The 24,705-nt window shown below is 43.6% G+C and overlaps 1 protein-coding gene across 1 annotated transcript in view; it reads left to right on the top strand.

Moving 5' to 3' along the window:
• The window catches only part of STPG4 (sperm-tail PG-rich repeat containing 4), a 33,852-nt gene extending 15,572 nt beyond the window's left edge, over positions 1-18,280 (top strand). The window contains exons 6-7 of the mRNA XM_032768919.1: positions 16,871-16,975; positions 18,164-18,280. Of these exons, the coding sequence (XP_032624810.1) occupies positions 16,871-16,975; positions 18,164-18,280 (222 nt within the window). The remainder of the gene's footprint in view (positions 1-16,870; positions 16,976-18,163) is intronic.
• The last annotated feature ends 6,425 nt before the right edge of the window (positions 18,281-24,705 follow it).

The raw sequence follows: 24,705 nt of genomic DNA, 5'->3' as shown, positions 1-24,705 counted from the left end.
GATCACACCCATGAATTCTGGGCCTGACCCAGCAAACTCTCCATATGCAGAACTCCAGTAAAGAACAAGATGGTTTGATGCTCTTTTATTGGTGATTATCCAAAGCGTAGTCAGTTCTGGACCTCAGCTGCCATTGTGTATTAAACAAGCTTTGTACACTCATACATTACAGTATTTCTCTCACACACAGTATTTTTTAAAAGATGTTTTGGTTTTGTTCGTGTTTTCTTCCCTCCAGGAGTACTCTGGGCATTTTTCTATTGCCCAATTTATGCCCTGACCCTGCAGACACTTACACGTGATTAATTTTAAGCTTGTGAATCATCTCACTGATGTCAATGGGACGACTCATGAGTGTAAAGTGAAGCATTTTGCAAGAGTGGAACTTTAGTGATAACTGCTCTTTTTGATGAATTGTCTGGATAAGATTCCTTTCAGAGCCCCGAATACAGCTTTCAGGTGAGTGAGAGGGGATTCTTCACTAAGACACAGGACCCTGGACTCAGCATACTACTCAGTGCCCAGCCATGTCCTTTGCTATCCCAGGAGTAAGAGACTAAACTTGAGCTTTGAAGTTTCATGTTTTATTACTAAATGCTTAGTCAGTGCTCTTATTAATTTTGTTACAGCTGATAATTACAAGACATCCCATAGTTCCGGTGATACCATTGTCCATTCAAGTTTCCTTTTGTGCATTTGTTACAAAGCCACTAAACCTGGTGTTGTAATAATGGGATGCCTATTCTCGATTCTCTGTTATTAAGTGAACACAGAGTCGTCATCTGTCCTATTTTTTACATAAAGGTGATTCATAGAGTAGAATGTACTGTACTACAAAAGAAAGGGAAGAGAGTAGTTCTATAGGACATAGTTGGAGACAGAGGTGATGGCTCACTGCTATGATTCATGCATGTATTACACGGGCAGTCCAAAAATGGGCCTTACACACAATTAGCCACAAAAATCTGGAATCTATAAAAAGAGACCCTTCAGTCTAACAGCGAGAAATTCAGACGTGCAGCTTGAGACAAGGGAAGGTAATAACTCACAGTGGGATGAGTTGTCAAAACTCATTGAACACCTGCTCATGATAACTTCCTTAATAGGTTCTATCAGAGAATGTTCACTCAAACTGAAAACAGATGCAGGTAATTTAAAAACTGATACAATATCACAAGAGATTATTTAGAAAACATGTATTACAGGCTTGATTGTGGTCCAGCTACTCCTCACAAGACCACACACATGAGGGGGAGGGAGTAAGGAGCCATTTCTCCACCACCTTGTATGATTCAAGTAAGGATGGCAGAACTACAGCCTCGGTGGTCTGGGGAGTGCACTGCCCATTCCCCTGAGATCCCCTTGTCAGAAAAGGGGGGAGAATAGGCAGATCCATGGCAGATTACTCTTCCCTAAGTACAATGGAGGAGGGAAAAATACTCTGCGCATAGCATTCAGTTTATGTAATTTGAAACATGGAAGGTAATGTGCGAAGGAGTGTTTGATAGAATCATAGAAGATTAGAGTTGGAAGACACCTCAGGAGGTCATCTAGTCCAACCCCTTCTGATGTTGAGTGTTGCCTGGTTCATTCCAAAGGCAAAATATTTGCTCTTTGAAAGTATTTTTGTGAGTCCCATGGATTCATCATCTCTGGCCATGGTGTTTTTTGCAGTATCTAACGAGGTTAGCTTCATCAGAGGCAGGGAACTCACCCCCGACCCGTCTCATCAGTTATTAACGTATGGCTCCTGGGAGCCTGAGAGATACATTTGGAAATTATTTTGATAAAATAGACATATATTATCAAGGAGATCCTCTGGAAATGCAATTTATTTTAGCTGACTCGCTGCTTAAGAGCTAGTATCAGCAGTGATAATGGTTCTGTACTCTTTGCCTTTCACCCTTCAGGAATGCATGCTTAAATCTGTCAGTCTTGCTGTGTTTTTCTCAGTAGATGCACTCTTTTTCTTTGGGATTAAATATAATTATCTATAGAGGATGAGAATGTACAGACGTCAGCAATTTCAGATTCCTAATTGGGACTAGAAGAGGATTTTGGCTCATGAAACAATCTATTTGTGTCACTCATCAATCTGTTCTAGAAGGATCATCATCCTTGAAAAAATAAAAACCCCAGCAAATGCTGAGCAACTGTACATGAAAGTACAGCAAAGGATTGATTGTATTTAGTGTAAATTATCAAGAGATATTCTTCCCCTGTTGAATAGATGTTAACCTTTTATTTGAAAATCCTCTAGGATCTCATTAACTTCTCCATGCCAGGTGGCCCTTTGTGATAAAAGAGCCATTCTTTGTAAACAGCATCTCCTTAAATGAGTTATTGATACAGCTGCCATACAGTATTTTGCAACAAATGAGCTTTAACATCCTTTAAAATTCTGCCTCCAGCTTCAGAATTGCAGTCAAAACCTGTGTGCTTTCCTGATAGGTTAGATCTGTTTGGCTAGTGCTCGGGAGATGGTTTTGTCAGTCTTCCTGTTTATTTTATCAGGTGGTTGTTCTGTGTCATAAATGTTCTCATTTAACCTCAGACTGACACACAGTTGGAACAATAATATTAATCTCAATAAGGTTTTTAATCATATATCCTATGTAATCTCATAAGCAATTGCTGCCCTTCTTAATCTTACCCTAGCATAACATACAGTAGTGCACTAGTGATACTGCAGTGGTGTTATTTATGATGCTAGGTTTTCAATTTCATAAAAACATATCAGCATCCTGTGAAAGGCTTAAAATGTAGTTATGGTCAGGAAAAGGATTTGGTAAAAAACTTGTGTCAGTGTTCCTTCCGCATTAACTCTTAATTATGAACCTAGCAGTGTATGCAGAATGAAGTCCTGCTTTCCGGTTGGTTGATTTAACTCATAGACTCGTAGGTCAGAAGGGACCAATATGATCATCTAGTCTGACCTCTTGCACAAGGCAGGCCACAGAACCCTACCCATTCACTTTTATAACAACCCCTAACCCATGACTGAGTTATTGAAGTCCTCAAAATTGTGGTTTGAAGACCTCAAGCTGCAGAGAATCCACCAGCAAGTGACCCATGCCCCACGCTGCAGAGGAAGGCGAAAAACCTCCAGGGCCCCTGCCAATCCGCCCTGGAGGAAAATTCCTTCCCGACCCCAAATATGGCGATCAGCTAAACCCTGACATGTGGGCAAGACCACCAGCCAGCACCTAGGAAAGAATTCTCTGCAGTAACTCAGACCCATCCCATCCAACATCCCTCACAGACCATTGAGCAGGGACTTACCTGCTGATAATCCAAGATCAATTGCCCCAAATTTAACCTATCCATCATATCACCCCTCCATATACTTATCAAGCTTAGTCCTTAAAGCCAGAAGTCTTTGCCCCCACAACTCCCTCGGAAGGCTGTTCCAGAACTTCACTCCCTAATGGTTAGAAACCTTCGTCTAATTTCAAGTCTAAACTTCCTAATAATCCAGTTTTGTACCCATTTGTCCTTGTGCCTACATTAGTACTAAGCTTAATAATTCCTCTCCCTCCCTAACGTTAATCTCCGGATATATTTATATAGAGCAAGCGTATCCCCCCGCAGCTCTTTTGCCAGCTAAACAAGCCAAGCTCTTTGAGTCTCCTTCATAAGGCAGGTTTTCCATTCCTGGATCATCCTAGTAGCCCGTCTCTGAACCTGTCCAGTTGAATTCATCCTTCTAAACATGGGACACCAGAACTGTAACAATATTCCAGTGGGGTCTCACCAGCGCCTTATAAACGGTACTAACACCTCCTTATCCTTGCTGGAAATACCTCGCCTGATGCACCCTAAAACCGCATTTGCTTTTTAACGGCCATATCGCATTGGCGGCTCATAGACATCCTGCTCATAACCATACCCCAAGGTCCTTCTCCTGCTCTGTTGCTTCCAACTGATGCTCCCAAATGTTATATCTAAATTCTTATTATTAATCCCTAAGTGCATGACCTGAACTTTTCACTATTATATTTCATCCTATTACTATTACTACCAGTTTACAATGGTGGTCCAGATCTTCCTGTATAGTATCCGTCCTTCTCCGTGTTAGCAATACCCCCCAGCTTGTGTCATCCGCAAACTTTATTAGCACATTCCCGCTCTTTGTGCCAAGGTCAGTAATAAAAAATTAATAAGATCGGTCCCAAACCCGATCCTTGAGGGACTCCACTTGTAACCTCCTCCAGCCCTGACAACAGGTTTCACCTTAGTACGACCCGCTGGAGTCTCCCCTTTAACCAGTTCCTTATCCACCTTACAACTTTCATATTCATCCCCATCTTTTCCAATTTAACTAACAGTTCCCCATGCAGAACTGTGTCAAATGTCTTACTGAAATCTGTTAGGAAAAAAGCAGCAGTAACAATCCCATATTCATAGCTATGTGCAGTTCAGTTCCTCAGCATATAAAATAGTAATTGGTTTTTATTTGGTATTCCAGATTTTATATATTAATGTTTTTAATGGTAATGACTCTAGTAGTTAATTGCTGGCTGGATTAAAGGTTGTGACTTTCACCTTGGGTCCTCGGCTCCTCCAGATAGTCAGTACTGGCCAAAAGATGACTTTTCCCATCAAATATTATTACTTAATCAATAACTCTTGAGTTATATTTGCTCATCTTACAAAACAGGAGCCTGATCCTTTATTAAACACTGCTTGCAATAAAGGCACTAACAAAACTTCCATTTACTTCAGTGGATTGGGCCTCAACACGTTTTTTTCCAACTGTCAGCACTACAGACCTAACCTGGTGTCTGAAACTAGCCTATGGTCCCAGTACAGCAGTGCAGTCAGTGGAGATCCCTAGGCAGATTCTTCATGTCTCCATCACTCCAGCAGCCCCCAAATGAGATCCCTTGCACTTAGTAGTCTCTTCCCTTCCAGTTAGTCCAAAAACAGTTACCTAACTTATGAGGTCTTTTCCCTGAGCACTCCAGTCCATTTCAGTATCATTTCAGTGCCTGTTTCCTTGGTGCTCTGGCACTTCAGTGCCTGCTCCAGCCCTTCTGCCCATCAGCACTTGCCCCAGCCTCTTCAGTGCTTCGTCCTCTTAGCATATGCACATGGATCTCTTCCCTCAGCACCTCAGATTGCTCTTTTCCCAGTACAGAAATGCTTTGTGTTTAGCAGGCCAATTGGCACTTCACTGTCTGCTCCATAATTCTCAGTGTTGGAAGACCTTGCCATTCTTCTTGGTGCTAGTATTAGTGGGTAATTCCCCCCTTCCCAATGGCCTTTTCTTTAAAGGGAGAAGGGAAGAGTGCTCAGTGGCTTAAAACCATTCCAGACTGATGACCATGCTCATGGCTTCATCAGCTTAGGAGTTGACCACGACATGCATGCGAGCACACATAGAGATGTCACCATGAGTGTGGAAGAACCACAGTAAGCCCCTCCACAAAATTAATAATTTTGAATTGCCTCATCATCCTGGAAAAGTCATCTCTCAACACAGGAAGTGACTGGGACATTAGGGGGCATTAGATATATTAGCAGAGGATGGCACGTGTCAGCTACAGATCTTACAGGTCAAAATGCTTGAGGAGTTGAAGAATTCCTGATCATTTCACTCTAAGTCACAAAGATCCAGGTGTGAGAATCCTGTCAGAATGATATCTTCAGAGAAGCAGAACAAAAGGCAGGTAATTTTCTCTTTTACACTTTGAAATGAAGGGGCATTAATTCTCCTTTTGTTGATAGCCTTGTAGCCCTAAGTCAGCATCAGCTTGGTTTGTCTGCTGCTTGTGTCAATTATTATGTAAGTCAGATCTGCCAAAGTACAATTCTAGCTTGCACAGCTGACTCACGAGAATGCTTTTCATTCAGAAGCTGTTTTGTCATCTGTCACTTCTGTCCTACTTTTACCTTTATCATTTACCCTTTTTTCCTCTTCCATATCTGTTGACCATAGTTTTATACGTTGACTGCCACTCATATTAGACCCAAGTTTACCTGTTTCAGACAAACCTGGTTTATTGGTGTAAATTATCAACAGGAGAAATGTTATATCATGAAACTGAAGTTAAAGAAAATGCTGCATCTATTTAAGAAATGAATCCCACCTAATTTCAAGCTGTCTTCTTCTGTTATTTTTTGTCTCTATAGTTTAAGTCTTTATCATTTATTTTAAAAGCCAGTTTCCCAGGTATGGTCTTTGATGTATGGGAGTTTCAGCCTATGATAATATACCACAATTATTTGATTGTACAGTGAGACATCCAGATCCACATAAGAGTCCAAAGGCATGTTGCAATTTTTTTCTATGTATCTCTCCTGCCATTTTAGCTTTAAATGAAGCTTATGTCATTCATCAAATTGGCTTTAAATCATCTACATTCTGTCACTGGGCATTTTCTCAATAGCTATTCTTTCCTCTAGTTAATTTCTTGTCAAATGTCAAAATGTGATGGCCAAGCAAAATTTCCTGTGATCTGAACAATATCCTACCTTCACAAACCTTTCCTATTGACAGACTAAATTAATTGCCACATGAAAAAGCATGAAATGGTACAAATGCATTAAAAAGCGTATTTGTTATGCTTGATGGAACATGACAGAAGCTAAAATAAGAACAGGAGGAAAATAAACAAACAGACATTAAGTTACCTAATGGATATAAATAGATTTGGTTAGATTTACGAATTTTAGAGACAATACTTTTGTTTGAAGTGTGGCATATCAGAACCACTTAAGCCAGATAAGTCATTTAAAATTGACTGGTATAAGTTATTTTAATTGCATGAAACATTGCAACATCCATTTCAGTTGTTCATAAAAGGCTTGTTTTCATTTCAAGATAGGGCTGATATCTTGAAATTCCTCAAGGGGCAGACAAAACTGTCATAATTCATCAATGTTACTCAGATTTGATGTGGCTAAAAAAATATTTTGTCTGGAACAGAATCTAAGAAGCTGGAATGGTTTGTACAAAATCTAGGCTAGAACTTGTGTCTCAGTGAGAATGAAAGGAATATTAGAAAAATTATTGTAAAGAAAATATAAAATAACAAAATTACATATATATGATGAGCTACTTTAATGCCAGTGTTTTTTCTCTCCGTAAAGTTGCTGTCCATTTTCCTAAGCCTTAAAATTAGCTTCCAAATATAACTTTCTAGTTAAAGAGTCTGATCTTGTTTACTTTCCTTGACTAGAGTGGAAATTTTGGCTGTGCAGAAGTTGTAGGTTTGGGCTTAAAGGTGGCAATCTTGGGGGAAGGAGAAGAGAGAAAATGACTCAGGGGGAAGTTCATTTCAGGGCTGATGTCCTGCAAAAAAGCCATCTGCATCACTTAAATTCCATATTATGGGCCTGATTGTCCTCTTACACTGCTGTAAATCAGAAGTAACTTCTGTGAAGTTACATCAGTGTAAAACTGATGTGAGGTCAGCATCAGGCCCTTATAGGGTGACCAGACAGCAAATGTGAAAAATTAGGATGAGGTTGGGGGGTAATAGGAGCCTATATAAGAAAAAGACCCAAAAATCATGACTGTCCCTATAAAATCAGGACATCTGGTCACCCTAGGCCCTTAATGAGAAGTTTACATGGTGCATAGGACCAGAATTTGGTAAACACCCTACAAGACTTCAGCTCCACAATATGGATCTATATTTAGTGCATGGAAAGTGGTTTGTTACATTGCGTTTATTTTCATGATTGCGGAGGGAGAGGCAAGATAGTTCAAAAGTGAAATAGACAAAACTAAACCCATTCTTATAAATTAATATTTCATTTGTGCATTGCAATTGGTTGGAAAGCTATAAAACAAATGAGCAGAAAAATTCTAGAGCCTTATATTATGAGCCAGATACTAATCTGGTGTAAATCAATGTAATTCCATTGACTTTGGTGGAAATATGCCAATCTACAGCAGCTGAGGATCTGGCCCACTTGTTTATTTATGAAAATAAAAAAGAAGAGTAACATGAGAAATAAGCACATGCAAAGAATAATTAAAAGATCAATAAAGAGTTCAGCAATTGTAAGAAAACATAACCTTCTAGCATAAAATATCAAGCACCATATATTATAGGGTAGCATTATAAGACCCTGTTTTCACTTGCTCGTAACTTGGCCAAAATTTAATCTGGGTGCTTGGTATCTGCCTTGGGATGAATTTTTTGAAAAAATGTCAGCCATTTCCAAGAATGAGGCTAGGGAAAATTAATTGTTTTAATTATGTTAAAATAGCTGGTGTCCTTTTTTCTGAGAAATTTTAGCAACACCATGCTTGGGAGCTGGAAAATGAAATTTGGTAGGCAGTGGCCTTTGCACCAGGAACATGCCTTTTGCTGTGCCTGTGAAAATCCCTCCACATTTGGCCAAGTTATAGGCTTTTGAAAAAATTTTGTTTCTGTAATGCCGACAGACCCTGGTCATCGGCAGGCAGGACGGAACTGGGGACCTCTGGAGCTTAGTGCATGAGCCTCTATTGCATAAGCTAAAATCCTTCTGCCTGTTAGCTGAGGCTGTAGAGCAGACTTATTTTCTCTCTCTCTCTCTAAGTGGTCTCGGTGCCGCTAGATGGGACAGAGCACCAAACCCAGAAGCTGTGTGGGTTACATTTGCACATGCTCAGTAGAGACTTACTACAGCTTTGCAGCTAAAATCTCTGAAGACTTTGTCTATGCTGGGTATGGGCCAGCTGAGAGTTGAGCAGGTTTTCCCTGAAATTGTCGCTCTGAGCTGCTGTGGGTTTGGGCCCTAGAACAGAGAACTCTGTGTGTCTCCTCTGCTGGGACCAGGCATTGTGGAGAAAGAAGCTACCTGATTCAAATGCAGAGGGAACAAGAGCCAGACCAGAGGGGTGGGAGATGGCGGTACTAAGTCTGGACAAGGAGCAAGTGGGGGACTGGAGGCTGCTGTGGGGGAGAAGAAAACTGAGATTGAGAGTTGGGATGGGGGAGATACTGGGCCTGGGAGCTAAAGAGGGAAATGGAGACTGGCAGCTAGTGGGTAGAGGGAGACTGAATTAGAGGAGGAGCTAGGTGGGGAGAGTGGGACTTGGTAGGCAAGGAGACTTGGAACCAGTAGGATGTGGGAGGAGGAACTCAGGCAGAGAGGAGACAGATCTGATGAAGATGCAGGAGGAAAATTGGCATTGGCTGAGGAAGGAGACTGGGAACCACTGGGATAGGGGGAATCAGGTGGAGTGCCAGGGAGACATATCTGATGAGGATGAAGGAGGAGAACTGTGACTGCCTGGGCAAAGAAACATGACAGGGAGCCAGGCATGGGGGAAATTTGGACAAGAACCAGGGATGAGTGAGACTGAGCTTAGATAAGGAGATTGGGACTCAGAGCAAGGTGGGAATGTTGGGTGGGGGGAGGGGGAGACAGATTGGATGAAGAACCAAAAGGGTTGAGGTGTGGAGTGGGGGGGATAGGGACTGGCGGGGCCAGTTTGTCTGTTCCCAGTCTGTAAAATCAAGATAATAATAACCCCTCATCCAGGGCTGTCCCTAGGGGGTTGCAGGGCCCAGAACATAGGTGCTCAATTTCTAATCTGCCGGGGGGTGCACCCCCCTGGCTTTGCTCAGGCCATGCCCCCACTCCTCCCCTTCCGCCAAGGCCCCACCCCTGCCCTGCCTCTTCCCCACCCTGTTCTGCCTTCTCCCCCAAGCACACTGCACCCTCACTTCTCTCCCATCCCCCACCAGTGCCTCCTGATGCCAAGAAACATCTGATCCATGGCCGGTGGCAGGCGCTGGATCAGAGGGAGGGGGAAGTGATGATTGGTGGGGCCCACTGGAAGGCAGGAGGTGTTGGGGGAAGTTCTGGTAGGGGGGCGGCCAATGGCTGCCATCACCTCCTCACCTGTAAGTTCACTGTAAGCTGGGCAGCAGCCTATTTAGCTCCACGCAGGCACTCAGGGAACCTGCTCAAGGACCAGCCGGGGAAGGGGCACTCCTCCCCTGGCCCTCACCTAGCCCGGTCCCCAACCTGCCACAGCCGGGGCACCCCTCCTCCAGCCCCAACTCTGCTGCAGCCACGATGCCTGAGCTTGCTGGGGTGGTGTGGCTGGAGTGGCCTGGACGCAGGTGTGGCTGGGGTGGCCTTCCCCAGCCCAAACCCAGCCCCGGCCCGGACCTGCTTGGGCTGGGGGAGGGATGCCTATCCTGCAGCCCCCGCCCCAGAGCTGCTGCGACAGGGAATGGCCCCTCTCTCCCTCTGGCCCAGGGGATGCTGCACGGAGAGAGAGCTGGGGGGGAGTCTTCTGTCCCTGCCATAATCCCAGAGCACCCTCCTGCACCCCAAACTCTTCATCCCTGGCCACACCCCATACCCCACACCCTCTGCACCCAGCCCTCTGCCTCAGCCCTGAGCACCTCATTCCTGGCCCCATCTAGGGTGACCAGATAGCAAATGTGAAAAATCAAGATGGCGTGGGGGATAATAGGTGTCTAGATAAGAAAAAGCCCTGAATATCAGGACTGTTCCTATAAAATTGGGACATCTGGTCACCCTAGCCCCACACCAGAGCCCGCATCTCCAGCTGGAGCCCACAGTCCCCTGCACCCCAATCCTCTGCACCAGTCCTGAGTCCCCTCCAACATGCTGAATCCCTCAGCTCCACCCCCAATCCCATGAATTTTGTTAAGTGTCCCACATCACTTCCAGATTGGTGCCTCACCTCCATATTGGTGTCCATAACAAAATTCATTCCACACATGGGTGAGAAATATTAGAGGGAACACTGCTCATCACACACTCCCCATGTGCGCCTGCCGCTCTCTTCCTCACCGTTCACGTGCCTGCCCGCCTCACACCCCGCCCATCTGCCACTCACCTTCCCATTTGCCTCTTCACCCAGCTTGCCTGCCTGCCTCCTGCCTCACCACCCAGCCCACCTCTTTGCGATTTTATTGAAACGTGGGGCCCCCCCAAAGTGCAGGGCCCACAGCAGTCACTCCGATTCACTGTACCCAAGGAATGGCTCTACCTTCATCTCAAAAGAGGGCTGCAAAAATAAATTCATTAATGGTTGTGAAGCATTCAGATACTATAGAAAAGTCCATGAGGAAATTAATCATTCTCTCTTTAGAGCAGGATTTGAATAGCATGCAGCAAATAAGGCTAGGGACCACCCACTGAATGAGAAGAAAAGGAAATACTGAATAGCTGCTCATTCAGTGAGCACCATCCATCCTGTGCACAAAATGATGCAGAGGTCCTGTGGAAAAAAACAGTATGTGATCGCATAATTACACCGTATCATAGTGCATGCTGCACTAGGAGGCCAAATTAAACTTCAATAGGCAACCTTAATTCTGGCATTTCCTAACTTTTGAGTGCTTGATTTTGCAACCTTAATAATGTTCTTTTATTATAGTTTTGTGCATGTGTGTAATTACATGTAAGTAATCAAAGACAGTGAAAGGCACATTAAGCCAGCTCCCGGTATAACTCCACTGACTTCAGTGGAGCTGCATGAGTTTATACCAGCTGAGAACTGGCTACGTTGTCTGGTAAAAAGGCCCCAACATTCATCTCTTTTTGGTTCTTTTATTTTAACAATTTTACAAAACATTTCTAGCAATACTATGTTTACATGAACATGTAGGGCCTGATTCACCACTACACGGCTCTGATTTGATGGTGGTATAACTATTGATTTCAGTGGTGTTACACCAGAATAAAATGAGAGTAACTGAGTGGTGAATAAGGCCTTCTGGTTTTAAATTTATCAGAATAGTTTTTGTTTGGATATAAACATTTCCATTGATGTTTGCCATAGTTCTGCTGTCCAGCCATATGTCTCTCAATGGTATTTAGGAACCTGACTTGCTTAGGTGCTTTTATAGATCCCATTAGTGGCCCATCTACTTTTGTAAATCTGGCCCTACAGCAAAGGTTATCTTGTGGCTCTACTTGAATATTCCGTTGAAATAGTATCAAAACTCAGGTGATGGAGCAGTGAGCAGTTAATTAGTTCTTGTTGAGAACTGGTATGATTTAGCTGGGCTTGGTCCAGCTTTGAACAGGGGGTTGGAGTAGATGACCTTCTGAGGTCTCTTCCAACCCTAATCTTCTATTATTCTATGAACTTTAACCTCACATGATGAGCCCATTAGTGTCGTACAGTAGTTTTGAAGAGTTTAACAAGAACTGGAACAATAATTACACAACAACTTTGTGTCACTTTCATCATGCCTACCTGTTACAAGCAATCTGAATGCAGCCTACACAATGATGAAATATTTTAGAATTGCTTGATAGTGAAGCATTGGGAGTTAAAGTAGTACTCGGCTTCTTGCTTTCATTACACCATTCATTTAATGTTTAGTAAAACATTTGCTGTGACTTAGACATTATCATCTGCATCAGTTAAAGTAAATGTAAGTATATAGTCAGCTGTGATTGCAATTCTATTCCAATGCATTTACTTATCTGCACGAAGAAATGTTCCATGTCTCAGTACTATACATTAAGGGCCAGATGTTTACAAACATTTAGACACCTAGTGATATTTTCAAAGGCATCTAAATGCCTTTAAAAATCTGTCCCTCAGGGCCTGATTCTGCAGCCTTTATTCATGTGAGTAGTTCCTCCTTCATGCATTGGCTTATGTGTACTTGTATGTGTAAAAGTCGAGTGATTCTCCAATATACAAATGTTGATGGCTTGTAATATAAGAGCATGGTGTGAAGAGCATATTAAAATTAGGGAGCCATCAGAGTTGAGAAACAATCTTCTCCTTTCACTTCTAAACTAGTAGTTTGGCGTCTACATCATAAAATATTTTTCCTTTGGTTCATTCACATTCTAGTAGCTGCACTGGGGAGGTTTTGGATCTACAGGTATGTTCCAGATGTATTGGAAAGCCAAACCAAAAACTCTCTTAATCAGCATCTGTGCTTGGTCTTCAGAGTGTGATTGGTGCCACAGTTTCAAAGAGCTATTAAACATGCTGCTTGTTTAAAGCTGAAAACAAGAACTTTTAATGCATTAAAAGAATTCATATCAGATTGTTCAAATATTTTGAGCTAACTTTTCAAGCTATGCATTTTAAGGGATTATCTAGCCCCAAACTACGTTTGCTGTTGATGGCCAATGGAAAGTCCATGAGTCACTCAAGGCACGTAACCACTGTGGCTACTGCTGTCCTCTAATTTAAGTGAGAAATAACTGCATTTTTTTACAGTAGCGTAGCTGTGAGGAATTTGACACTGGGAGAATCCTGACTTAACTGAAGTCAAGGGCAGAACTCCCATTGTTTTGAATGGAATCAAAATTTCACTCACAGTTGAACTCTACCCAGCTGGGCTCAGTGGAATCATGTTGGCTTGTGAGGCTCATGGGACCCAGTGTATTCCTAATGCTCTATGATGAGGGAAGTGGGTGAGTCCTTTTCAGGCTGGCTGATGACAGTGACTCAAATATGAGTAAGGTACATTTATTTATAACTATGATTCTCAGGTGTTTGCATTGCTCTAAGTTGTCTTATGCACTCTTTTTATATACTTAAGGCCAAATTCTGTTCTCAGGTAAAGTAAATAGGGCTACTTATGCTGTGGTTCCTATGCTGTGGAGATAGTGCTTAGCCCTGTGTTCCTCTCACTTCAGTGGATTTACACTAGGGATGGACTTGGCCCAATATTGGACTATCTGCACCCTAAACACATGCATTTTTAAGTGATTGGAAACAGAAATCTGCACCTGTTATCACAATGTAAGCTACCCAAACCACAGGAGAAGCAGCTGTTACAACCCAGGATGGGCTCCATCTGGTGGGCACTCACCAGGCTGCTGTAGTGGACTTAGGCTTGTGTCCCATGTGCTCTTCACTTGCTTGGGCTGGGCAGAGGTTAGCAGTGTCTCTCTGGTGCTGGACCTCTAATCACTTGCTCAAGGAGCAGACCCCATGTCTGATACCTCTCTTGCTAGTATAACCCAACAGTTCAAATGCAAGGGCCCAGAAACTAGTTCCAGCTTTCCCAAAGCAACTGTTGAGTCCCATCAGAGCTGCAGACCCTCTGGTTTACAGCTTCACCCTAAAAGGGCCGTGTGACAATGAAGTTACGTAACAGACTCTGCAAAAAAATTGTACACACATGCTCTTAGGCAGTACAAAAGATACGTATTTCATCAGAAAAAACAAGATCTACATGCAGATTTCTGCCTGAGTTTCCTCACCATGTAAGGGTCGCAGGACATCCAGGATTATTCTGCCTCTGGTCTGCTCATAAGAACATAAGAACGGCCATACTGGGTCAGATCAAAGTTCCATCTAGCCCAGTATCCTATCTTCTGACAGTGGCCAATGCCAGGTGCCCCAGAGGGAATGAACAGAACAGGTAATCATCAAGTGATCCATCCCCTGTAGCCCATTCCCAGCTTCTGGCAAACAGAGGCTAGGGACTCTACCACTGCCCATCCTGGCTAATAGCTATTGATGGACCTGTCCTCTCATGAACTTATCTAGTTCTTTTTTGAACCTTGTTATAGTCTTGGCCTTCACAACATCCTCTACAAGGTGTTCCACAGGTTGATGGTGTGTTGTGTGAAAAAATACTTCCTTTTGTTTGTTTTAAAGCTGCTGCCTATTCATTTCATTTCGTGACCTCTAGTTCTTGAATTATGAGGAGTAAATAACACTTCCTTATTTACTTTCTCCACACCAGTCATGATTTTATACACCTGTATCATATCCCCCCCAGTCATCTCTTTTCCAATCTGAAAAGTCCCAGTCTTCTTAATCTCTTCTCATACAACAGCCATTCCATACCCCTAAGCATTTTTGTTGCTCTTTTCTGAACCTTTTCCAATTCCAGTATATCTTTTTTGAGATGAGATGACCACATCTGCACACAGTATTCAAGATGTGGATGTACCATGGATTTATATAGAGGCAATATGATATTTTCTGTCTTATTATGTATCCCTTTCTTAATGATTTCCAACATTCTGTTTGCTTTTTGAACTGCCGCTGCACATTGAGTGGACGTTTTCAGAGAACTATCCACAATGACTCCAAGATCTCTTTCTTGAGTGGTAAGAGCTAATTTAGACCCCCATCATATTGTATGTATAGTTGGGATTATGTTTTCCAATGTGCATTACTTTACATTTATCACCATTATCATCTGCCATTTTGTTGCCCAGTCACCCAGTTGTTGCTCCCCTTTTTCTTTGCTGGAGCGAGTCCTTTTTAAAAATTGCAGTCCTCTTTGTCTGGCGACCACTCTGAGCTGCTTCAGGTCCCTCATCAAGTGATCTATTGCTTGGTCACAAGCCCACCTGGAAGCACAGTTTCCCCTATGTAGTGGCCAGCTTGCTATCTTAGAGATCTTCCATTTGAATGGAAGACCATCCAAGTTAATGACTCTTGATCCCCTTCCACTCTTGGCTCTCTGATGGGCACAGGACTTTCTACTGGACCTCATGATGGACGTTAACAGACAAGACTGAAGATGTACTGCTGTTTAAAGTCAAAATGTCATTCATAAAACAAAATATAGTTTGTAGGGCCCAAAGCCCCAAAGGGACTTAGGCATTGCAATGCTCATTGTCACAGCACCTAACATTTAGGCTCCTAGAAAAATCATAGGAACAACACTGATCCACAAAGCTGAGTTAGGCACCAGCTCCTCCTATACAAGGAATGGGGAGAGAGAGATACTTTAGAATGTGATCCACAAAACCCGGCACACTGGGCGGGGAGGGGGCTGCCTAAGATAGCCCATAGGAAATGCTGACAAAAAGGGAGCTGCTAAGGTCCACCATTCTCAGGGAGATAGTCACCTATCTTTGCTTAGCAGTCCGTGAATAGCAACATGCCACCTGCAGTCAGGCAGCTTAGGCACCTAAGGTGTTTCTTGAAGGTATGAGTTAGGCACATGCCTGGTCCACACAAAACAGCCAGAAGTGGTGGAATCCACCTTATAACTTTTGGTCTAGTGGTTAGAGCAGTCACCTGGGATGTAGGAGAGCCAGGTTCAATTTCCCCTCTTCCCAAAGGGGCAGAAAGGATTTGAACGAGGGTTTCCTACCACCTCTCAGGAGGGTGTTCTAACCACTGAGCTATGGGATACTCTCAGGCTCACCTCTTGAAGCTGTTTCATTGTGGAGAAATAATGAAAGTGGCTGGAGCGGGGGAGAGGGGGGTCCTAGGTGGCTGCCCTGACTACTGGATTACAGAAGTCTTTTAGGGTAGATTGTGCCTGGTCCAGGCACAAGGCATTTAGAAGATATGGGGACCCACAGGCAGTCACAGTCCTCTTGCTCATGGCCCCTGGACTGCTTGACCTCCCCATGTGATGAAGGGATGTGTGATGCAGCACTCACTACCATGCCCACTCTCCTTTAGAGAGGTTTATTAGTCCAAACATAAGCACATAGCAGATAGACAGTTCCTCAGCTCACCTTGTGTCCTAGAGTTTCACAGCCTCCCCTGCCAGGGGCCAGCCAGCTGCCTTCTTAGGGCCAGTTCTCATTCAGGCAGCACTACCCTCCTTCCCGAACACCAGCCCTAGGGTTACCTCCCCGAGCACCTTGCTCTTGTTTCAGGGATCTGCCACCAGCCTGCTCCAGTCATTCCTCCTCTGCCTGCCCTCTGACAGGCTTTGATAGTTCCAGGTGTAGCCCTGTCCTCTTCAGTTGGTTTATTTGCACTCACCTGCTCTGACATAGAGCTGGAGGATGAAAGGCCATGGCAGAAATGGTACATAAGTGCACTAGTGTGGCTTTTGTGTAGTATAACACCATTAATTATTGTAATCAGATAAAATAAGTAAACAGAATATTTCAGCTTAATTTGACACCAGAGGAAAAACTATGAATTGTTCAAGCTGGTGGGAATGCACCTTTAAGAAATCCACTTTTGGTTGTGTTGTAGAAAGAAGGGCCAGGGCCAGGTGAATATGAAATGAAGGAAAAAACACCTCATCCTATATCTTCGTGTTTCCAGTCCAAAGTGCCTAGGTTGCAGCCAGTCCGTTCAGTAAGTAGTCTGAAATATGAATCAATCTATAGGGTATGTCAACTGCCTGAAATTAATCTTGCAGAGTCAGTGCTTAAAGCAACAGTTACAAAGTATCACTCTGAGACAGTTACTAATGATTAGAAAGGTAGGACTTTGGACTGAAGAAAGAACACACCTCAAAGGAATGTGAGCTACAAAAAACTTTGGAAACTAGTATGAGCTATGGAATATTTCCTTTTTTCAGCCACTGGGGTAAATCCGGCCTACGCTGGTAGCCACCCAAAGTCATCCTAGTTCTCTGCTAGCTAATGGGTGGCCTGTATGGAACAGGTTTGTTGTGTTAGTTTGGTTTATAAGCTTTTCTCGGGGAGCGAGGAGGGAGACAGAGATAACTTCTGGAGAAAAACTAAATTACACTGTTGTATGAGAACACAGGAGGCTGAGAAAAGTCAGTGTATCCTGACGGAGAGGTGCAAAGTGATTGCACACTTGAGGAGTCAAAGACCAGCCATCGTGGCCTTCAAAAACATTAAGAATGTGAAAGGGAATTATCAGGTTTCTGAGTAGGAATAAGCTTTGGGAACAGAGTTTGTTCCCTTCCACAATCTCATTTTCTTTGGTACAGCTACATCACATATTAAATAGCATTGGCTTGTGTTTTCAATAAAGTGTGTGAAGCATTCTATAAAACACTTATCAGCGGGGTAGCTGTGGTAGTCTGGATCTGTAAAAACAGCAGAGTCCTGTGGCACCTTATAGACTAACAGATGTTTTGGAGCGTGAGCTTTCGTGCATCTGATGAAGTGGGTATCCACCCACGAAAGCTCATGCTCCAAAACGTCTGTTAGTCTATAAGGTGCCACAGGACTCTTTGCTGCTTTTATAGAATACTTGACTATGACCAGGCAGCTGCTGCTCTGTGACTTGGTTTCTACATCTGTAAAATGGGGCTCATGATACCATCCCATCTGCAAAGTGTTTTGACAAGTACAGCTGAAGAGCGCTATATGAGAGCTAGGTGCTGTTATCTGTTTGCTCAATCCGGCCTGATCCTTATTTACGGCCTTGGGCACTAGTGCAATATAAATATTACAGGTAGTAATAATGATACATATTTTCCTTTTGCAGTGCTATTAATGGGGAACATTGTTCTTTATTCCACACACATCTCCTTCATTTACTTACTTGTTTCTTTCATTTTTATAGAAAACACCAGGCCCGGGAGCTTATGAGCCCACAAGGCAGTTTCCAAAGCAACCACGAACTATTGCGAGCCTGGGTCACGAGCACAGCATCTTCTTTAGTAACACATTTGGATTTTAGAATAAAAGAAAGCCACATCCTCTCTCTCCACCCTTAGAAACCCATTCTTCACCCCTATGTATTTGCCCATGATGTTCTTACCATTAGAGACTCAGCATTTGCTAACGGTCAACAGAGCGGGACCCGAGATAGAGCAGAAAATAAATGTGCTAAGTGTAGACAAAGTAGGGGAGCCATTGGCAAATGTTACCTCTTCAGTGGCAACCACAGTATGTGTGGTGTCCATCCCCCCGTACTCCCCCACCATCACTGGGGGTGCTGTGATATTTCATATTTGTAAGGTGTTACATATGCTGTGGAGCACTGGAGGGAAAAGAGGGCAGGAAGTAACAGGAACAGAGATAGAAGGAGGATTTGAGAAGGAAGTTGGAAGTAATTGAGAGAATGAAAGGAGAGACAGAGGAGTTAGAGGAGAAAGAGATCATGGGGGAAGGAAAGGGGAAAAGCATTTAATAATGAGAGAAAAGTTTAAAGAGAATCAAAGAAAACCAGCAATAAAAACAAATATCTCAAAAGAAAATAAGTAACAGAAAAATAAGGTGCTAAATAGAAAGGGAGAATCAGAAAAGATTAAAAAAATACATCTTGGATAAATAAAGAAGGAAAAAATGGAAAAACACTTTCTGGCCCGACTTTAGCAAGGTACTTAAATTACATGAATTATTTAGGGCATTGACTTCAGTGGAATCAACACATGCTCAAAGTTGCACATGGGCTTTACAGACCTTTCCAAACCAGGGGTTCTATCAGGAACAGCAGTGCCTGCTATAGCTAAAGCTGCTTAAATGTTTTTATTCTAACCCTCATTTCCAGCTGCTTATATCTTTTAGCTTTGAGTTGCAATTTTCCAGTTTAGTCTCTTTCCAAAGGTGACTTTTTGCATGTTTGTATTGTAAAGTTTGAGCAAAAATGGTTCAATCATTTTTAAGCAGGAGAAGAGTAAAAAATATTTTTCATAAATACTTTTTAAATCATTGAGCATTTTACCAAATTAGCGCTCAATCCTGCAAGTTACTGAGACCCTCTCAACTCTCACTGACATCAGTGACTGAGCACCTTGCAGGACTGAGTTTTATAGACCCATAATTTATCACTGTTTTATTGGCAGTATCTAGAAACGTTACTTAATCTCAGCCACACATGATTTCCAGTACTGGTGTTAAGTTTCATTAACTTGAAAGCTCGAATCAAACTCTGGCAAATATTGGTTTGTCCAAGGCATCAGCCCTTTTGTTTTTACTGCTAACTCCTAATATAATGCGGGGAAGGAAGCTGTAAAAAAAAGATTAACATAAGGTATAAAGTATTGGGTCCCTTGCAAAGCACTAGCATTTTTAGTAGAGGGATGGAATTCTGACTGCAGTGTCCACAGTGATGCAGTGAGATTCAGAGACTAGGTGGTAATAAAAGGGGTGAGAGAGCCATTGGAAAACACTTAAGTAGTGTAAATAGGGTTTGCCCCACTTCACTGAGTTTCTGAGGTATGTGTGTCAGTTTCTGGGAGTTAACACCTACAGAGTCACAGAGATTTGAAAGTTCAAGCTGAGATCTGGGGAAGTAATATTTGTTTGATTGGTCAGCCTGGCAGAGAGGAGAGGAGAAAACTCTGCTGATCTGAGACCATATTAACAGGGAAGTCTGTATCACTTTTGTAACGACAACATCTTTTATTTAGTGAGGAATTTTGTTCTTTGGTTCTATCTTCCTCATGCAAAACAAACAAATAAACAAAAACCCACAAAGCTTTCCACTGCAGCAGATGTTCTTGATTAGCCCCTCAAGGTAAGAGTTTACTTCTTTGATTTGGATGTTTAATGCCATGCAATGAACATAGAGGTCTGTGCACATTTCTATATCTCTGCATTTGTTGGATTACTCTGGTAAACTTACACATACATACACTACTTTACATGTATGTGATACTGCAGGACTGGAAATAAAAAGTCAAAATGACATGAACAAACTCTTAGAATTTTTCACCTTTTAATATATAGCTTTCTTGTCTCTAATGAAGATTTAAAAGCTTTCTTTGGTGGTAACACTCACCCTGCATAAGACCCCTGCACAGCACTGAATTGTGGGACTTCAGGCCATCAAAGAGTCTACTTCAGGCCAGCTGCACTGGGTAAAATATATTGCACTGGCAAAGAGACAGAGTAACCGGGCTTTATGTGGTGAAATGCAGGGCAGTGGCGGGGGTTAGGGAGATTAAATCAACACACACACTCCCCAACCAAAGGTACGGGACTACCCCCACCCCAACATACACACTTCACATCTTTTGCTCCAGCCCTGGCTGAACCACTAGCTCAGTGAGTTTAGGATACTGTGTCCTTACGAATGTGGCCCCTGTGGCCCTTCCCCTACCCATGCTGACCTATGCAACTCTGCTGTAGAGATCCAGTCAGGGCTGTCCCTAGCTATTTTGGAGCCCTATGCAGCACCCCCACAGGGGGCTGTGTGGGTCCCCAGGCCTCCGCAGGGGAGGGGGGCTGGCCACTTCCTGCGGGAAGTGGAGTGACCCGGTCCCAGCCTGCTCCGCTCCGCTCCCCTGGCTCCCAGGCTTGTGGGGAGGGGGGAACCGCCCCACCGCACTCGCCAGTGGCGCAGCTGGGAGCCAGGGGAGCGGAGCAAGCTGGGGCCGGGTCGCTCTGCTTACCAGTGAGTGCAGGCCCCACCACTTCTGGAGTCCTCAGGGGAGTGGGAGTGCGGGCGGGGCAGGGGCAGGGGTGGGAAGAGGCGGGGTTGGGGCAGGGAAGGGGCGGAGCAGGGGCAGGGGCTGGAGCAGCACGCAGCTGTGCAGGGCACCAGGAAATTTGCCGCAGTGCGCTAAACAGCTGCGTACTTGGTGTATGGGTAAGGATGGCCCTGGACCCAGTGTGTTACATGCAGCATGAGTGGAAGTGATCCTGCACATCTGCTCGATTGGGAGCACCTGCACGATGGGGCTTAAGAGGCACAGGGGAACCTCCCACTTGCCCTCTGCACCAGAGTGAGTTTCATCCTGTATGAGGCTGAGTTTTCCATTGAAAATGAAGCCTGTCTGTGTCTGTGTCAGCACAGTGGTCCTGAAATTCAGAGGTTAACGTGTGCAGAGCCATCATTTGGTGAGCTGAATCAGTAGCTTGGGACTGGCAGCAGCACTCCCGCTTACAAGAGGGGAAGCCTTGAAAGCTAGCCCAGTGGAGTGGAAAACCTAGAGAACACTGTTAGCAATAAATGAGGGTATAATTGGTGAAACCTCTCTGCCTCCCTTACAGCTGGTCCTGATCGCTCTTAATTGTCTAGATTGGGAACTAGCAGGAAAACATGAACTCCTTTTGTCTGAAATGGAAAAACAGAGGAGAGTGGGACAGGGATCTGTAACTACCTGAATGGAGGAAGAAGACAAATGAGAGATAGATGGGGGTAGGGGAGAAAACCCTGCTTTAATCAGAAGTAACAAAGCTCCCTTTGATTAAAACACATCAGAGCAGAAAACTGTAATATTCTCCTGAATGGTTTGCTGGAGGGAGGCTCAAGTCATTTCTATTTTACCTTTGTATGACTTTATTTTACTGCTAAAATGGAACTGGTGTGATTGCTGCTGGAATCCCGTGTCCAGTTCTGGTGTCCACAAATCAAGAAAGATGTCGAGAGGTTTCAGAGAAGAGCCACGAGAATGATTAAAGGATTAGAAAACATGCCTTATTGTGATCTAAACAGTTCAATCTATTTAACTTAACAAAGGCCTGGTCTACACTACAAATTTTTGTCAACATAAGCCACGTTAAGTTAAACTAAAAATGTATTTGTCTACACTATCGAGTCCCAATTGGCTAATTGTTCAGAAGGACCAGCAGCTGTTATTGAGCTAACTGGTTAGCAAGATGGAAACAAGATGACACTGTCATCAGCACATTTAATTTGTCACCACTTCAAAAAGTACTTGGCCAAGGTGTCAAGGTCAGATGACAGGCAGGACTCCAGCTTCTAGAAACTCATTTTGGGCCAGGCAGATCTTACCAGTGTACATGAACTTAGTTGCTGAGGTGGGCAGCAGGTCAGCTATATATATGATGTGGGTGACTTGAACCATCACAGCACATAAAAATCAGTGCTCTGTTAGAAATCATCTGCATAAGAAAATTTACAAGTTTCTTGTCTAATAGCATGGAATATAATTTTAAGATTAGTCCACAGTGTCAAATTGTGTCCTATGCTGATGGAAGGTCAACAACAACAGTAGCATTTTTTGTCCTGCCTCCAAGGCATCCTCAATAAAAGATGCCAGTCTATCATCTGATCATCAGCACTACGGCCCAGTCAGAACTCTGCCTGCTAATGAGATAACTGGGTTGATTAAAGAGAACAGTAATATAAATACCAGTCTTTTGAACAAAGAGAGGCTGATCAGCTTGATTGGGCAATAGTTCTTTGGGTCATCTGCCTTCTTTCCAGGCTTGAGAAGTCCACTATACGTGATCTTTGTCAGACCTTTGGAACTGTACAGCATTCCAGACAAGTATTATAGAGTCTTAGCAGAAAGTCGCAACAAGATGACTCATGTGACGCAGGAACTCCCCCTAGATGTTATCAACCCCAGGAGCCTTGAAAAGTTTTAAGAAGGAAATTGCTTATTCCAGTTCCTCTCTATTGAATGGCTGTCAAAAGGTAGAGTTGGCTGAGGGAGCTGACTAACTCTTTCAGAGAGCAGACAATACCGTCTGGTCATGATCAAGGTCGGCTGCTACAACATTTGCTCACACATGTGCAGTCCTTTAAGGCTCACTTCTGCCCAAAGGCAACAAAGAAGGCCCCAAACTTTTCGGCTTCAGTGTGTGAAGTCCAGACTTTTCATATACAGGCAATGCAGACTTCTGCAGCTGATACAATCCTAACAGCACACCTTATGGGGAACCTGCTATAACCTGAATGGATGGTACTGTTTTTCTTACCTTATCAGTCTGTTTTTTAAAAACAAACCCGGCATTTCCATGATAATGACAGTCTCATTGCATAGTACAACACATTCTGTCCTGGCTTTAAGATAAACGTATATCTACATAAAACATAAAATGGCAGTGTTCCACAGAAGTCAATAGATGTCAATGCCCTTAGGCTTGGTACATTCAAGCTTGTCTTGTTCATTTTGCTGTTTATCTAAAAGCAGCTCCCTTTGTTGTGATGTGGCTGCCTCTAAGATAAGAGATGCATGGTGAAGTTTGCTTTTTGGGGGCTTTCAACTATTTATCTGCACACAGATAATGTGGGAGTTGTGTTTCATTTTGTCATCAGAATTTCAGAAAGGATGTTAATCACACCTGCTTGCTCTGCTTAGCTTTTTTAAAAATTGAAGAGTTAGCTACTCAGTGATGCTGCTCCATTGACTTCAGGATCTGGCCTCAGATGGGTCTGGATAGAGTTTCCAGGCTGAGTAGAATAATAATTGGAATCTATGCGTCAAAAACTCTAGGCCTGATTCTGCGCTCCCTTACATGGGGTTTAACACCAGCATAATTCCACTGACTTTGGTGGAGTTATTCCTGATTTACATTGGTGTGAGGAGACCTTAATCTGGCCTTTTGTACTGAATATAGGCAGCAAAATACAATCAGCAAATTGTGATGGGCTTCTTCATTCTTTCTGCTGACAAGAGATTGACATAGGGCCCGATCCTGTCAGGTCCTGGCTTCAGTGGGTGCTCAGCATGTCACAGAAAATGCGTAGTACTTCCCAGAATCAAGCACTTGCAGCCAAATTTTCCAACCTGGTCTTTGAATGTGAACAGGGCCGGCTTTATGACCCGTGGGGCCTGATTGGAATACTTGATGGCAGTCCGGGGCTTCGGCGGCATTTCGGCAGTGGGGGATCCGCTCTGGGTCTTCTGTGGCACCGAAGGACCCCCTGCCGCCAAAATGCCACCGAAGACTCCCAGAGCAGACCCCCCACCACCGAAATGCCGCTGAAGACCCCTGGAGTGGGCCCCCTTAGGTGCAGGGCCCTCTTCAGCGCAGGACCTGATTCTGGGGAATCGGTGGAATCGGCTTAAAGCTGGCCCTGAATGTGGGTGTCTCAGTTTTTAGGTACCTAGCTTGAGGTGCTGTGGACCAGACTGTTAGAGGTGCTGAGCTTTCATAACACCCATTGTGGGTGCTCAGCGCAGCTGATAATCAGGCCTGAGTGTCTCAAGCAGCATCCAATACCCAAAGCTCCTAAAACCACTTCTGATTATTCTGGCCTAATCCTCAGCTTTGTTTTAGGTTAGCTATGAGCTAATGCACTTTGTTTGTTACAGTGGAATGTACACTTGGGAATGAATTACCATGCTGGCTTCTCATCACTGTTCAGCAGTTCACAATCAACAGAGAAAATGTAAAGTTTTATTCTTCACCTTAGCTCTGATCAGACATGCAGGGCATTATTGTGCCGTTAGGCACAGCCCT

Source organism: Chelonoidis abingdonii, chromosome 3 (assembly GCF_003597395.2).
Source record: "Chelonoidis abingdonii isolate Lonesome George chromosome 3, CheloAbing_2.0, whole genome shotgun sequence".
Lineage (NCBI taxonomy): Eukaryota > Metazoa > Chordata > Testudines > Testudinidae > Chelonoidis > Chelonoidis abingdonii.
The sequence above is the reverse complement of the archived record's forward strand: the minus strand, read 5'-3'. Positions and strand labels throughout refer to the sequence as shown.